This window comes from Ischnura elegans, chromosome 6 (genome assembly GCF_921293095.1).
Source record: "Ischnura elegans chromosome 6, ioIscEleg1.1, whole genome shotgun sequence".
NCBI lineage: Eukaryota > Metazoa > Arthropoda > Insecta > Odonata > Coenagrionidae > Ischnura > Ischnura elegans.
Window position 1 is genome coordinate 107,008,608 of NC_060251.1, and position 18,329 is coordinate 107,026,936.

The 18,329-nt window shown below is 38.4% G+C and overlaps 1 protein-coding gene across 1 annotated transcript in view; it reads right to left on the minus strand.

The window, feature by feature from the left end:
* Positions 1-975: 975 nt before the first annotated feature.
* Positions 976-18,329, minus strand: part of LOC124161487 — a 58,056-nt gene continuing 40,702 nt past the window's right edge. Inside the window, exons 9-12 of the mRNA XM_046537808.1 lie at positions 13,242-13,302; positions 9,743-9,961; positions 2,283-2,414; positions 976-2,063 (exon numbers count right to left, since the gene is read on the minus strand). Of these exons, the coding sequence (XP_046393764.1) occupies positions 1,633-2,063; positions 2,283-2,414; positions 9,743-9,961; positions 13,242-13,302 (843 nt within the window). The 3' untranslated portion in view covers positions 976-1,632. The remainder of the gene's footprint in view (positions 2,064-2,282; positions 2,415-9,742; positions 9,962-13,241; positions 13,303-18,329) is intronic.

An 18,329-nucleotide genomic window follows, 5' to 3' on the forward strand; every position in this document is an offset into this window, starting at 1 on the left:
CAATGAAACATGAATATTAGACAAATAGGTAGATAAACCCATTTTTCATTCTCTCCCCCAAATTAATACATATTTATCCTTCAATGGTAATAGCATAAAAGTAGAGCTACATACTACACTCAGCAAAGAAGAATACTCCTATGAAAATGGTTGATGGAAAATTGATGTGTTCCAGGCAGTTATGTTTGGGAAGCTTTACTATCAAATTTATCTGATTTATATATCTTTCCATTTATAATGTTGAATTTCAAAGCTAACTCACGTGGCTTGTACATTTTTATAAGTACAATAAAGCAACTTCTTAAACTCTGGAAATTTAAGACAGAATCCTATTATACAATTACCAAGTAGGACAATTGAAAGCATTCGTACCCTGGGCAGAGAAAAATCTATATAGGTGGGATTCAAACCTGAGACTTCTCAGATAAGGACTTAACCCTACTCAAAGCCTGCATAGTAAAACAAAAATTTATAAAGAAATAATATGGATACTGGCTATTCCTGAACTCCCAGAGGACTATACAAATTTTATAAATCTCCCTTCAAAAATTAATCAATCCACAACAAAATGCAGAAGCTTCTCATTAGAAGAGAAAACCAGAGGGTGTTTTTTCATTAACTGATTTAACACGTTGCGTACCAGGGTATTTAAATTCCTAGGAACGCCGATTCTGGAAATATGTGCCTATTAGGGCGTAATGCCTTTGGTTTAAACATGGTTAAAAAGCTAATGTTTACAATATAACTTTACCCAATCAAACGTTATGATGTATCAATTCATTATGAATAACGAACAACAACTGAAAACGTACTAACGAATACGTATAGTACCCTTTAAAATTGTTTAGGTTGACGCGCCTAAGCGACGAGAATCTTCGTCATCTGTCCGGAATGTTCGGGAAAAAAATGACGAGAATTCTCGCCATCCGTATGCAACGTGTTAAGTTGAGAGACCAATCAAATATAACATTGTCATTTACAGATATTAAATTGTTTAATGTGACAAATTTTTCAAAACAATTACAAAAATAAATACATCACTTATTCATACAAAAATACGGCTCGATAAATTTACTCAAATGCAATAATAAATGCTGAATACATTTTATGATACAGATTCTATGTACAGACCTTGCTTCCTCTTTGTACCACTACCAATGCTTGACTGGAAAATATTTTGTTAAAATTGGAGGTCATGAAGTCAGCATAGATGTACTGACTATTGAATTTTCATTATCAAAATATAACTTCACGGCAGACACATGGATATCTTCATTTAATACCATCAAGAACACATGACAAACTTGGTAGCCTTTATTTTCACCAAATTTCTGTCAGTAGCACTAAGTTTTGAGAAACTTACATCACACTTCAGAGTGAAAAATTCCTACCAAAAGAACTGCATATTTTCATTACTTTAAAAAAATTACTTCACATATAAAATTTGAGCATCACACAACGTCATGGAAATAAATATGTGCTTGAATCATCAGTTCAATTTCTCATGGACATGAGAAATATACAGAGCTTGAATAAACATAACGGTTTCCATGACATTTACAAGAAAAAATCCTCTTATTACACATTATTGCACTTACATCTGAAATATTGGTAAACGAAAGATGACATGAATTAACATAAAAAGATAAGTAAATACGCCTCAGGTACACTTATTCTGCCAGAGAGGTGGGATTTCACAGTTCTACGAAAGTATCGTAGAGCCTTAACATCATGATGTCTTTCCAAATAATCAACATACTTCCTAGCAGGGGACTTGGAAAAGCCAGACTTTCTAAAGATTTTCTTGAATTTTTCTGTGATTCCATAGAGGCAATGCACCTCAAGGTAGCAAGTCAACAACATACAACGCAAGCTAAAACAGCTTAGATCACTTGGCATGAAAGGAATGTGTGTGGCACTTAATTTCATCTCTGATAACCATTTCTTTTCTACTTTTTGGCCTTCAAGTTTCCTGTCCTTCAGAAGATACTTCATCCGCTCATCACTAGCCAGATCAAGGGCAGTAAGGCCAGCGTTTGTTGTGTCATTCAACAAGGAGGGCCCTGGAAAAATAATCAGATTTCGGGATGTCAAGACAGTGGAAGCATTCCCATTACATAAAGCAAACAAGGACTACTTATTCATCATTAGTAGCCATGACTGAGAGTTTGAATTGTTCCTTACTGGATATGGGCTCTGGCATCATTTTTTTTTAATTTTTGATTGTAGAGAACCATATTTTTTTGTTTTTGATGCACCTACTAACCCTCTACATTTCTTACCTCCATATTTCAGAAGTATACTAGCAATTTGTAAGTTGTTTCGCATTACCGCTTCATGCAATGGCGTAATTCCCATTTCTCCTCCTTTTGCATGCAAATTCACAGCCAACCTGTTTTTTTTGCTTGATTCATCTGGTAACAGGGAAGAAAGCAAAAAGAAATTGAAAAACAAGTTTTAAAAAGAATATTGGTAGCATCTTATGGTTGAAAACACCCTGAAATTTCCATAGCACCTCTATGGTTGATTTAATGGTTATTTCAAAGCAAATGAACATTCTTCCCTCTTAATAACTATTGAAATTTACAACTGCTCTCGGATATCCAGCTGTGTCCCTGCGGCATCTCTGGCAATACATATAATGCCGTATCACAAGCAGGAAAACCAGGCCGATTTCACTCCTGCGTTGCTGCACAGAGTGAAGAAACTCCCCACCCATAGATGGATTAAGAGGATGGGGGAAGGGGGTAAAAAAAAAATAGACAAGATTTTAAATATGGCCATCATCAATGACTGTTTTGTTTTGTGCATTACGGAGCCTCAATCATTTAATATTAATAACTTTCATATTAAAATAAATAGCAGTTCATACAGTTATTGTGCCCCCCCCCCCTGAAAAAATCCTGGATTCGCCCTTGCCCTCATCTGACCACAACCACCACATGACCTAGTACATAACCAGGGCCAGTGTTTTGTATCACTCGTCTTGAAAATAGTACAGTGTTTCAAACTAGCCCATGAGTAAAAGTTAAACTGTAGAAAGTAGTTTTTTTTATTTTTCCTAGCTCAAAATGAATCCTACAAGAAAAGGTCTCAACTATTCACTGCATCAAATTGACTCATGATGGAAGCTTACATAACATATAACCCAAACGTACAATTCTCATTACCGTCATAAAAGTAAAATACAATGCTATTTTATGGTGCTCCATTTCAGAGGACTTGATCACTATGCATGCCCTCACAAACTACAGACACAGAGAGATACAGTAAACTCTTGATTTTACGAAGCAGGATTTTACGAAGTTTTCGATTATACGAAGTGATATTGCGGTCCCGGTGAAAAGCCTATGCTAAATACATGGCGCTATTCGATTATACGAAGTTTCGATTATACGAAATTTTTTGAATTTACGAACCTCGGCTCGGTCCCTAGGAGCAAATGGCATTCGTTTATACGAACTACGGCGAAAAATTTGTCAACAAAACTAGTTACGCCGGCGTAAGTAGCTAAAAAATCAGCGCTTCCAACTGTGGTCCATCAAAAGTGCGAAATCGTAAATGATAATGCAACTTTGGAGAGAAATGGGTCGCCAAAAACCTCACTAGGAATTTAGGGGGAGTAGGAGTTCAGTTAAAATATCGCGGCTGACATTATGCCCCTATTTACGTGCCTGTTCGTAAACATAGCATCGACAATAATTCGTAGTTTAACATGTCAGGAAGGTCGCGCGGAGTATTTCGAACACCCCTAATTAACCCTTTACACTGCTGTGAACGTACTTCGAAGACTACTTGACTACTTTTCGCCGAAGCACTTCGAAGGGTCCCTAATCCGGGACCCTTTCCTCGACCAGCTCACCCTCGCTGGCCCCTGAAACTGAGCTATTTTTTAATGCATTACCTGACGCAACCCTGGGTTTCAAAGGGCAAAGGTGCCATGGGGGGAAAAAGAGTAAAGTGCGTGTTACTGTGGGGCTGTGCGTCAACCAAACGGGCACGGACAAAATAAGCCCGTTGTCATTGGGAAATTTGAAAGGCCACGGTGCTTAAAACATGTAAAATTGGAAGCCCTCCCCGTTTTTTACCATGCAAATAAAAACAGCTGGATGACCCGAGAAATTTTCCAGCAAACGGTTATACGTCTACACAGAAAAATTGCTGGAGAGAACAGCAAAATTGTTTTAATAATGGATAATGCCACCGTTCATAAATACGTGGAAGATCTAAAATTGGCTAATGTTCGAGTCCTCTTTTTACCCCCGAACTCGACTAGCAAGTCCCAGCCCTTGGACCAAGGCATTATCCAGGATTTTAAAGTCCTATACCGGAAGAAGCTTGAGCGGTATTACTTGCGATGGATCGGTATGTATACATTCATCTATTTTGCTCATGTGCGTTTGGATATCGATTTAGATATTTTTATTAATGATTATCATTCTTTCAAATCTATTTGCTACTTTTATAAATGGGAACAGAAATTAATAACATCCCGAAATGGACGTTGATACATGCAATCCGCGCCATAATATCTTTTCGTGTATATATTGGCCTTTGTGAATGAACAACTTAAATATCTTAAGTACTGGGCTCTATTTACCGCCAATTTATATTTCAGGCTTCTCGTAATGAAGACGCACTTCCAAGTCTAACCATGAACTTTCTTCTCACGCGCTTCCCTGTTCTCCCATGCTGGGGTTCTATCTTTCCAAAGCCGTCCCTTCCCTCCTGCCGCCTTTGGCTGATCTTGCTGACACCCACCTTACGCATCCCAAACCCCTCCTTCCCCAGCATTTCCCATTCACTCCCTCCCTAAGGAGACTGAGCTTGTGTGCGTCGCAAAAAAATACGGCCCCCAAAAGTAGACTGAGGCAGAGCTGAAGGCCATTTCCCCACCCTTCTTTGTCCTGCCCCCTTCACCAGTCCTTGTGCTGACCACACTTCTTCCCTCAGGCAATCCCCATCCCACTCTTATTCACCCCACCCACTGGGAACGTTCCCCGATTGTGGAGAAGGGCATGGTTCATCTTTACCTGCAACGGGGGGAAGTTATTAACCGGAGAGAGGCGGAAGAAGTATCTTCCACTATCGGGAAAATGGTGCCGCGCTTATAATTGTCTCTCTTCTTCTCAGCTGACTTTTCAATTGAAATTAATTTCTTTGCTCTTTCCACACTATATTTATTTACGATTATGGCGCGACTATTTTTTAGTGCTAAAACTAAGAAAATCTTTTCTCTATGTCAATGATCCTTTGCCTAACTTTCAATACGGCGGAGAAAGGAACACGAAAACTAAATGAGGTGACGGTACAGGTTTTTGCGTGTCATTTTTTGGGAATTCACGCTAGCGAACCAATACTTAACCACGTTGAGAAATGATAAAACGTCTCTTGTAGGAAAACAATCAATGTGGATAATAACGTTTCTATCTATATTTCTCCGATACTGTAAGATGTTTCTCCTGTCGTTTTCCGGTTGGAACCTTGCTCCTGTCGGCATAAAAGGAGAGAAACATACTACAGTAAACTCTTGATTTTACGAAGCAGGATTTTACGAAGTTTTCGATTATACGAAGTGATATTGCGGTCCCGGTGAAAAGCCTATGCTAAATACATGGCGCTATTCGATTATACGAAGTTTCAATTATACGAAATTTTTTGAATTTACGAACCTCGGCTCGGTCCCTAGGAGCAAATGGCATTCGTTTATGCGAACTACGGCAAAAAATTTGTCAACAAAACTAGTTACGACGGCGTAAGTAGCTAAAAAATCAGCGCTTCCAACTGTGGTCCATCAAGAGTGCGAAATCGTAAATGATAATGCAACTTTGGAGAGAAATGGGTCGCCAAAAACCTCACTGTGGGAATTTAGGGGGAGTAGGAGTTCAGTTAAAATATCGCGGCTGACATTATGCCCCTATTTACGTGCCTGTTCGTAAACATAGCATCGACAATAATTCGTAGTTTAACATGTCAGGAAGGTCGCGCGGAGTATTTCGTACACCCCTAATTAACCCTTTGCACTGCTGTGAAAGTACTTCGAAGACTACTTGACTACTTTTCGCCGAAGCACTTCGGAGGGTCCCTAATCCGGGACCCTTTCCTCGACGAGCTCACCCTCGCTGGCCCCTGAAACTGGGCTATTTTTTAATGCATTACCTGACGCAACCCTGGGTTTCAAAGGGCAAAGGTGCCATGGGGGGAAAAAGAGTAAAGTGCGTGTTACTGTGGGGCTGTGCGTCAACCAAACGGGCACGGACAAAATAAGCCCGGTGTCATTGGGAAATTTGAAAGGCCACGGTGCTTAAAACATGTAAAATTGGAAGCCCTCCCCGTTTTTTACCATGCAAATAAAAACAGCTGGATGACCCGAGAAATTTTCCAGCAAACGGTTATACGTCTACAGAGAAAAATTGCTGGAGAGAACAGCAAAATTGTTTTAATAATGGATAATGCCACCGTTCATAAATACGTGGAAGATCTAAAATTGGCTAATGTTCGAGTCCTCTTTTTACCCCCGAACTCGACTAGCAAGTCCCAGCCCTTGGACCAAGGCATTATCCAGAATTTTAAAGTCCTATACCGGAAGAAGCTTGAGCGGTATTACTTGCGATGGATCGGTATGTATACATTCATCTATTTTGCTCATGTGCGTTTGGATATCGATTTAGATATTTTTATTCATGATTATCATTCTTTCAAATCTATTTGCTACTTTTATAAATGGGAACAGAAATTAATAACATCCCGAAATGGACGTTGATACATGCAATCCGCGCCATAATATCTTTTCGTGTATATATTGGCCTTTGTGAATGAACAACTTAAATATCTTAAGTACTGGGCTCTATTTACCGCCAATTTATATTTCAGGCTTCTCGTAATGAAGACGCACTTCCAAGTCTAACCATGAACTTTCTTCTCACGCGCTTCCCCGTTCTCCCATGCTGGGGTTCTGTCTTTCCAAAGCCGTCCCTTCCCTCCTGCCGCCTTTGGCTGATCTTGCTGACACCCACCTTACGCATCCCAAACCCCTCCTTCCCCAGCATTTCCCATTCACTCCCTCCCTAAGGAGACTGAGCTTGTGTGCGTCGCAAAAAAATACGGCCCCCAAAAGTAGACTGAGGCAGAGCTGAAGGCCATTTCCCCACCCTTCTTTGTCCTGCCCCCTTCACCAGTCCTTGTGTTGACCACACTTCTTCCCTCAGGCAATCCCCATCCCACTCTTATTCACCCCACCCACTGGGAACGTTCCCCGATTGTGGAGAAGGGCATGGTCCATCTTTACCTGCAACGCGGGGAAGTTATTAACCGGAGAGAGGCGGAAGAAGTATCTTCCACTATCGGGAAAATGGTGCCGCGCTTATAATTGTCTCTCTTCTTCTCTGCTGACTTTTCAATTGAAATTAATTTCTTTGCTCTTTCCACACTATATTTATTTACGATTATGGCGCGACTATTTTTTAGTGCTAAAACTAAGAAAATCTTTTCTCTATGTCAATGATCCTTTGCCTAACTTTCAATACGGCGGAGAAAGGAACACGAAAACTAAATGAGGTGACGGTACAGGTTTTTGCGTGTCATTTTTTGGGAATTCACGCCAGCGAACCAATACTTAACCACGTTGAGAAATGATAAAACGTCTCTTGTAGGAAAACAATCAATGTGGATAATAACGTTTCTATCTATATTTCTCCGATACTGTAAGATGTTTCTCCTGTCGTTTTCCGGTTGGAACCTTGCTCCTGTCGGCATAAAAGGAGAGAAACATACTATATGAACAGGTCACCTCACACCCGGTATGAAGAATACAGTCCTGATGAAGAATTAAGTCTTTTATGGCAACGTCTGCGAAGATGATGGAACACAGTAGTCGGACGGAGAACTCAAACAGAATTTAATTCAAATATTCGCCAGAAGATAATCACATCCTACGTTATTTATGATCGTAATTGAATCTCAGTGAAAATAGAGCACATTCTGCTGAAAATACGAAGTAACTCGAAATATTAACTTACGAAGGTTATTTTGGAAACGGGCTAAGACCCTTGTTTTTCTTTTTTTCTCGTCACTGAGCGATAGAGGGCGACATAAATGGCGGTTAGGCCGGCTGCCGCTAAAATTCCGTGGGTGTCAGAAACAAAAATCTATCTTTTGCATACTTAATAGTAGCTATTGGCTCCTAACCACAAATTTATTACTGTTAATTCTTATAATAAACATTGCAATTCATTATTTGATTACGTTTTCTAAACTGGTCGGGAATTTCTTCAGCGATCGTTGACGTTGAAGTATGAACAAGAAATGGGAATTTTATGGTGGTATAATTATTATACGTGACTTGGTATAATTATTTAACGATTTTTCACATCATAAATCGATAGCAAAAAGCCTTTTCTATGAATTATACCGAGAATAACCACCGAAAACATTTAAATAAGACCACTAAAGACAAAAAACGGCGGAAGAAACAAAAGCGAACATTTTTTTCGTGACTTACGAAAAAGGTTTGAATTTACGAAACTCGATTTTACGAAGTGCCAATTTTCCGGTCCCACTGACTTCGTAAAATCAAGAGTTTACTGTATAGCCTATTACACTAATTGTAAGAGAAACCTAAAAAAATGAATCAATAGTTTGTTCACTTCATCAGCGCAGTGATTGTGCAATTACATACCACTTCTTGTCTGAACCTGAAATGATATTTTGTTAAAATAGGTATAATGTTTTAGACTCAAAGCAACTCAGTGGGTCAAATGATAGTTTTTCAATTGAATTGGAGTGGTGGTTAAGAAGATAAATGCCGCTTCTCGTCTGAACTGGAAGTGATACTTAAGTTACATATAGCCTTTGGAACTTATGGAAATTCAAGGAGTTGAATGATAATGTGCTCACTTAAAACAGTACAGCAGTTGGACTGATACATGCATGTATGCCTCTTATGTACCCAGCCAGCACAAACCATCAAATTTTTCGTTGGCAGCTGGATGTCATCCAGATGCAAAGAGTATGAGTGCATCCTTTCTCATGGATGCCATCCATATGCCGAACCGCTGCCGAGGGGATGCGGAAGAGAGATACCGCCGCATGTAGAGAAATGCCGGGAGGAGAAGGTCCGTAAAGGACGAATGTGCTGCCATCTAACGGCCGAAAACTGAATTTGGTCGAAATAATATTTCTATACAGCTTGTTTGGTTCTCTTTATCTCATGATTGTTTTGTTGATGCCAGCGTGACGCTGGCATAGGATAGCCAGCAAAACTGTTGTCCGCAAACAAGCTGACGAGGAAGAAAACCCTGAAGAAATGCAGAGATCATTGCATCCACTTCACATATAGATGCAGTATGGGCTGTGCTGGCTGGGTAGAACCTTTGATAAAATACGTCCTTTGCTACTCTCCCAAAAGCAACATTTCCAGGGACAATTTGTTTATTTATACTGCTGAAAACACTTTGCAGCCAAAGTAGGAAATCATACACATACATATACATGCATGCCCAGTTGCTAAAGAAATACACTCTTTCTTCCTTGGGCAGTTGAGTTAAAAAGTCTTAACAATAGAGAAATACAATAAAACAAAGAATCACAATTCACTTGTCATGACATGGATTCTCCAAGATGCTTGGGATAAAATTCCCTGACTTTTCCCAGGTTCCATTGACCCATTTCAAATCCCCTGAGTTTTACCTAACAACACTGATTTTAACACCCCTTCTAATGCAACCAGCAAAGTAAAGCTCACCTGATTTTCTACGCTGATTCCGAAGTTTTCTTCTGCCTTCATCTGGTTTGTACCGGCATAAAACTTTCACACATTCCACTTGCTCATGGGAAACTGCCTCGTGCATAGCAGTCCATCCAGCATTATCAGCAAGATTGATATTCTTTCCTTCCTTGGCAAGAATCTGGGACAGTTTTTCGCTGTTACCACATCGAGCCTGTACATGGATTTGAGTTTCCCCTGCAAAAAATTAGCCAATGGAAAATTAGCACTAAATATTTACTTTTTCACAACCTAGGCGCTTTGATATCTATGGAATAATTATGGAAATTTCTATGAGAAATTCCAATGCTGCTACAACATTACATATATCTATGCACAGATTATAAAGGCTATATGTCTTGTAAAAGATGTCAACATTATGGATGCAATGAAAATGCTTTGCCATGTTCTTTTTATCTTTTGTGTCATATTGCACTATCACCAACATAGATCTGATCAACAGTTGATTGCATGTCAGAGAAAATACCCATGTTCTACACATTGATGAAGATTATTTCAAGTACGCGATTGATGTGCATTAGTTTTATTCAAATTGGTTCACGAATGAACATACTTCATTAGGACCCTTGACACCTTGCCATAAATGATAAAAATAGAGAGTGACTTCTCCACTTTCCAGGTTGAATTAGAATCAGAAAAAAACAATAGTTGCCAATAAAAAAATACAGTAAAACCTCTTTACATCGTAATGGAGGGGACCAAAATTTGGGCAATTTGATGTATGGAGGTTCACTATAGAGAGGTTTTAGTGGAAGGCACCATTTTTTCATATCCTTGGGAAATGAAAGGTGCTACTGTCTTTTTAATCATTAAATAACTATATTTAAACATATATGCATGCATAAGTGAACATATATTTACAGTTATACATTAGGAAAAGGATTACACAAAGGTAAAGTAACTAGTTAAAGAGGCCTTTTTAGAAAATAAATTAGTTATTCGTTTTGCTTAAAATTTTTTTCAAACTCTTTCGAAATAATGTTTTCAATTACATGAGCACTTTTTAATGTCATTTTCACGATGAATAAATCACTAGCTGTTTTCGTTAATGCCTTTTGACCTAAGAAATTATTCAATTTACTAATAGTGTTCGGAGGAAAGTACAATAGTTTTATATTTCTCAACATAATTTCTTCATCCTCGAATTTCACTTCCTGATTGTTTTAATTGTGCAGCCTAGATAGACAGTTTCTTATGTTTTTCCTTGGTTGTTTAAAATAGATATCAGGGTGAATGATGGCTTTCCAAAGGTCACTGCTACATCTTCCTTCTGCCAGCCCTCGTTGATGGCTAGAGAAATTGCTAATTATGTGGTAATGCCAAGTAGTCGCCTTCTTTTATTTCTCGAATCCATCATCAGCCTATGATTAATTAAGTAATTTTTATATTTTATGGGCAATAATTGAAAATACTCCTGATAATATCTGTCAGAGAACTTATTTATCATTCTTATAACATGTGACTTGTTAAAAATTATAAAAATATTAATAAACATGTGACTACTGCAAAAAATAGACAAGAAATTGAGCACAATTTTGAAAATTTCATTGAATTCTCTCTCTCCAAAATATAATGCAAGTAGTGTTCCGAAGAAAAAATCTGTCAGGGGCACACAAAAATGCTAGGTCTGCGAAAGGACGTGATTTCCCGGCGAGAATGCTGGGCGAACTACTTTAGAATGCGGCGGCGACGGTAAGAAATTTCATTGCCCTACCTCATATCAGCTAATTAGCTGTGTCCTTCACCTAACATTGTCGTGCATGGATTGATGTTCGTCAGTATTGCTAGAAATTGACATCCCGGACTCCCGATGGAAGAGTCAGATTTTGCGGCATAAATACGCAGGCAAGACATATGTCGCTAAGCGCAATAAATTATAAACTACGATCGTTCACGAAAGCATCGAAAAAATTACCAAGGCGGTAGTAAGAAAGTGCTACACTGGGAAATGTGGGAATGAAATAATTGCAAAATTGTATTTGATTTATTTCGAGTCGCAGTATATTCATGAAATATTTTCATTTTAGAAGCAGAAGTAGCAATGCGGTCGAGTATTTCTGTCTCCATGGATGGGAGTGAAGTTGGTTGAAATATTTTCGCCAGCAAGTGATTATAAGCTGCGCTGGTCGCCTCTTTTATTAACTGAACATTGTATGTAGGCACTTACAAGAAAATAAAGCCATAAGTAAATGAAAGCGATTGCTATCGCAAGATTTTGACCATGATTTGAGAGAAAACAATGTCTTCTGTCATCATCATCATTAACTACCACTTAATATGATTAGGAGAGTTGGATGCCTTTTTCTTATTTACTGTTAGGTATGCTCTCATATGGAACAAAATGGCCCAAACTAATGGTTAACGTGAAAATTATTAAAGGTGTATAAGAAAAAAATAAGCGTGAAATATTTATCGCTGATAATGTCATTCCATGTTCGTTATCGCGGCTGCATTGATGGTCTCTAGTTGTCTCGGTACGAAATGCGGAGGTAATTAGGCCGTCTCGGGGGTGTCTCGTTGCTATGATATATAGAGGTTTTACGATATAAAGAGGTTCACTATAGAGAGGTTTGCCTATAAATTTACATGTAAAACTGACGGGACCAGAGGGTTGGTATGATGTATAGAGGTTTTCGATGTAGAGAGGTTCACTACATAGAGGTTTTACTGTACTTGTTTACAAGAATATCTGGCACTGGAACCTTAATCATACACAATGTTTGATGGAATCTATAGTTAAAGCTGCCACAATTTCTTTGATTTTGCAGTGATCTTTTATAATGTATTTTTTTGGAACATTTCTTTGCCCGAGCCTTGTTCCGCTGCAGACACCCTTCAGTTTCATTCAAATGAGCTTTTCAATTTCACAGAAAGCTCTTCACATTTTGGGCAAACACCTATAGTCACCGGGGTCATGACCCCCCACAATGTTATCAACATTTTTTAAATTATTATTAGTTTAATAGTTTTTGTATCCTTATGTGCCAAAAAGTGTTCAATTTCATCAATTGTAAAGAATAAAAATGAAATTTTAGGCCCCATAAATGTGCAAAAGAAATGAGTATTTTTTTTAAATTTGCACCTGAGAACGCCTCTCTCTTCTAGGGGAATTCCATACTTTCCGGACCCAGGTCATTACCCCCCCACCCAAATTTGTAGCTGAATCCATCCCTGCTTCCGTTTCAATATTTCCAGTGAACACTGCCATTGATGTATGGGTACTAGAAACTCATACTAAGTATTCCCCACTGAAAATTTACCACTAACTTTTTTCCATACAGCAACCTATATGATGATACATTACGACTCTGACATCACTATTTTGTTATCTTAATGCATGTGTCTTTGGTACTGACAAGAAATGCATTTATAAGGAAGTTCGAATAAACCCCAGGCTACTATGAAGCATTTTGTAACCAACAGAACTAAAGCGAAGAAGATATGAGGGCTAAATCACCTTTGGCATTCCTTTTGACACTCTTCTTTTTTCGTCCTTTCTTCTCTGGGCTGGGATCCTCCTAAGGATGAGATGATGGAAAATTAAAATCAGCAAGTGATCACAAAGCTGATTTAGAGGTAGGTAATTAATATACAGCACTTACTCAGAAAATATCAAGACCAAATTCAAGAATAGAAAGTAATAAAAGTAAAAAATGAAACAATCTGAATATTTATCAATTTAATGATGAACACTCAGTGTAATATTTGAAGTTTTTGAAATGTAGGTACCTAATTTTACATTTCAATTCCAAAGAGATAAATTTAATAAAAAATATTCACACTTAATCTTTACATGATGCAATCCAGACGTAAGAAAGGCTTTAAATATTATGCAGGTCCACTTGATAAAATATATTTACATCTACCTACGAACCCACCAGCCAATTGAGGTAGTTTGCAGGTAGTGCATAGCTAGGACACCAGCCATTTGAATGTTTTAGTTAGAGATGGGTCGAATAGCAGATTTCTCAAACTCGAATATCGAATTCGAATATTAAATCATTGCTCCAATATTCGAATACCTCGAATGCTAGAATTGCGCAAAGCATATCAAACACGTTTTTTCTTCTTTTTCACTTGATGAATGTATAAATAAAAAGGTATACAGTGGAACCTCGATCTATCGTTTTTCAGAGGGGCCGAAAAAAACGATGAATGCAGAAATGCTTGACTAGGTTGCCTATGCAGCAGGAAACCCAGGATTTTGGCGAGTAATTGAGATTTCCTTTAAAGGATTCATACAGGAATTTAGCTGATTAATGGAATACTTCAATTTTATGGAAATAATTTGGGCATATAGTTGATTCAACTAACATCTCTTTCAAATATCCTAAGGGGACACACCACCTCCCAAAAAAATGATTGCATGCCGTCTTGGCTTTTACAGGTGCACTGCTACGATGGATTTCTGTCTGATGTATGTATTCTTATCTACCAAACGCCATTTCAGCGGCACGCCGATCTGACATCGGATTCATCCAACTTCTTATTTTCAACAGGTAGCTCGCTTTACCCTCACTCCTTCTGTCAAGTGCTAGCGGACAATCCGAGGCGTTTTGCAAAATACACTCGCTTCTCCACTGGATATTCTTTTTGAAATTACGCGCAAATTACTAATATTTCAATCCAATAAAGGTGTAATATCAATTGCCGAAAGTCATTGTTAGACACCTTTTGTGCTAATAGATGACTCATGCAGTGGTTGACCTCCAGAAATGGGGAACTTCGAAGCAGGTAGGCAGAAAAAGGTCGGTGGGGGAGAAAGAAGGAAGGGTGAAAGGATATTCTATTATTCTCCTGTAACTTGATATTTTCTTTTGAAGCTTTTGATTTATGGTCTTCGTAATATGAACCCTGCGCGAGCTGGGGCCTTTTGTTTGATTTCGGAGAGGAGGAAAGCGTCGGAGGAGGGGCCGAGGATTGATGGATGGAGGGGTTAACAGCACGAAAACTAATGTTGCGCTATGCACTTATTAAAAATTGCATCCTATTGTAGAAAGAGATGCTGCATTCATTGGTTCCAATAGTTTTTCGATAAAAATTATAACAAAAGCTATAAAAATATTTCCTTAAATTTCCGTTAGAAACGTTTATTTTTTTACTTTATCTTCTTCTCGCAATTGTTACCTGACCGTTGATGTATTGAATTGAATCTTCTGCACAAAATTCTTTATACTCTTTTCCCTTTGAAGGTCTTCAGCTATTTTACAATGATCGAGTAAAAATGTTGTTATGCCGACCTAACACCCTTTAGGACAAGAGAAATTTGATTTTTGCAAGGTAAAAAGTAGTCCCTTACTAACTTACGTTTCTTACGTTGTAGGTCCCCATATGCTGCATGTAAAATTGGAAGAAAACTACAAAGTTATTTTTAGTGAAAAAATTATTAACTTACATCAACTCTGAAGGGAGTTACAATGTTTTGATCTTAAGAAAAAATATTACGGCGCCGCTGGGCCGGGCTTCTTGCTTTTTCTTGCGCGCAGAGGGAAAATTCTCCGGCGGAAAAGGAGCTTTTTGTCAATGAAATGAAATATATATCTATTCGTTTGATATCCTGAACAGAGTATACTCATACGTCGTAACAGCAGTGTTTTCATTTAAATACATTGATATACGAAAGCAAGCAAATTTCAACGTCTTGGAAATAAGACGCAAATTTCGCCTTGGGTGTTTCGGCCCCGCCGCAGAATCCGAGAAAGAGATTATCTCATTGTCTGTGCGAAACACTATCCATTCCAGAGCATGGCTTTTACAAAAGGGAGCTTGTGTTTTTCCTCAAGTTCCGTTCATAGGGTACCATAAAACATCTGCGTCATAAGCGACCCTAGCGGAAGGGGCCGTGGTAAGAACTTACCGAGGCATTCAGTTTGTCGTTGCATTTTTTGGAGTGAACAAGTGTTGTGTAGTCTGCTGAATTTGAGAGCTGTGAAGTGTGTTTTACACTTAACTCTGCTGTAACGCACCTAATCACCATGTCCGATACAGAGAAGAGAAGGTGAGAAGCTCAGAAGCCGTGAAAGACAGCTGGAAGTCTTCTCGCACTTCAGGAAATCTCCAGCATTAGTGAGGCCTGCCGAGAAACTTCGAAGGCTACTGGGTGCTCGGAGTCTGAGACTGTTTACAGAGTGAGAAAGGAAAGCTCCCGTGGTCCATTGGTAACTCCTTCAAAAACTAAAGAAATTAGACAGCCTTACAAAAATTCGAGAGCGGTGATTTTAAACGATTTTGTGAGATCGGGAATTAGAAGGAAGGTACATGAATTCTTCGTGAAAAATATTCCTCCGACTTTAAAATCCATCTTAAACTCGGTAAATATGGAAAGTGATCTCCCAGATTACAAAAGGACAACACTATATCGTCTTCTTTTGGACATAGGCTTCGTGTACGAACGCAGGGGGAAAAGAAACATCCCTATTGAAAGGGATGATATTATTCGTTGGCGGTACAATTATTTAAGAAGCTAAAAAATATCGTCGCGAACACAGGACGATTGTATTCAAAGACGAAACTTGGATTAATGTTGGAGAAACAGTGAACATGACTCGGCGAGACAAACAAATAGAAACTCCGCGTCAAGCTTTCTTTTGCTGGGACGGAAAAAAGGTTCATAAAAGGAGCATCGCATGTGTTTCTGTGCAAAAAGAACTCAATGGATGAGCATGACGAAGTGAATGGCGAGTGTTACGATATATGGTTTGAGCACTCACTTCTTGCAAACCTACCCGAAGGATCAATTATAGTGGTAGGTAATGCCTCTTATCACTCAAGGAAATAGGAATCCTACATTGGATCTTGCCTACTACAAGATAATGCCTCTTATCACTCAAGGAACTAAAATTGGAATCCTTGCCTACCACAAGCTGGAGGAAAGAGAACATTAAGGAATGGTTGGCTGGTAAAGAAATTAGCTTTGATTATGACACCTTGAAAAGAGATCTTTTATGTACAGTAAACCAAGTACGAGAAAAATTTGAAAAATTTAAGATTGATGAATTAGCAAAGGAATACGGCTGTACAGTTCTAAGATTACCACCATATCAATTGCGAATTAAATCCAATTGAGATGGTTTGGGCTCAAGTGAAACATTACGACGGCATGAAGAATTCAACGTTCAAGAAGACTGAAGTGGAATTACTGATATCAGAAAGCTTTGATACTATTACTTCGGAGAACTGGAAAAACTGAAGAAGACATGTGGCATGCAGACAATTTGCAGGATGATATAGAGGAGTTGATTGTTCGTCTGACATCGTTTTCATCATCTCAGTCGACATTGTCTTCAACCGAGGAGCCAGGGCCACAGCCGAGCACATCACGCTAAATGGAGGGAGTGGAAAGTCTGTCGGACTCCTAAACGAGAAGGTATGGAGGGACTATTACCATTTATTACATTTTTTGTGTTTCTGCTGATTACGACGCTCTTGTACTATTAATCCTCAGGCAAGTAGTATTTATTGAGATTTGAAAGATTATTGCTATTCATAATTTACCTGCGTAACAAATTGCATCATAATGCTGGCCAAACGATAGCCAATAAATTTAAGAAGAGAACTAAGCTTAAAAAACATGAGCACTAGCCCTAAAAGGTGCGTGAGTAGGCAATGCGTTACAATACTTGTATTAAATATTATCAGTAATGTTATTTACTTGCCTCGTCCTAAAATTTTGCTGGGTGAAAATAATTCTGGTGGTAGTGAATTATTTTACTAACATAATTACGCATACATTTATTATCGTTTCGTTTTCATCGAGGTTTTATCTCCTTGCATGAGTCGATAATGTTTGGATACCTATATGAGAGAAAATTTCAATTAGATTATGGATGGTTTTTCAAGTTGGACGTTCCATGGTTAATCTTTGGAGTTAATAAGAAGAGTAGTAATAAGAATCGGCTACTACTTATTCCTGACGGTCTGTTCGATTTATCCTTGAGTTTTTATTGACGCTCTCCGAAAATTAAGGCAAGAATGAATGCTTAGAAGCAAGGTATCAATACGGTCATCTATCTTACGGCACACGTCTTACAGCCTACGTCAGACGAAATTATAGACGTTTCGCATACAGTAAATTTTCATGATATCATTGAAAAGCCAATTATCCGTCTGATATAACCATCTTTGTCTTACACAACATCGCCTTTCACGTAATAGCTCGTAACTAGCCAAAGCCAAAATATTGTATAATGTGGAAGGAATGGATATTTGTCGCATCCACAAGTGGCGAAAAATTTTATTATCCTTCACTTGTTATTTTTTACATTACAGATTATTCATTATTCAGCTTGTGCATTGAATAAGTACATACATAAAAGACTTTTCCTTTTATATAGCAGCAAAGGTATTTTAGTTACGCTAAAAAATTTCTTGATTTACGCCGTCTTTCGTGCGATCCCAAACTCCTTTCTGAACTACACCATTTTGGCGCTCAATTAAGTGTGGTTGCATACACTGTCAGGATGCCTGCCGGCAGAGCGGAAGCTTGGCAACATTGTTCTCCATGAGGCCCGTACTATCAACTAAATGTGGAACGCTCTATAGTAGT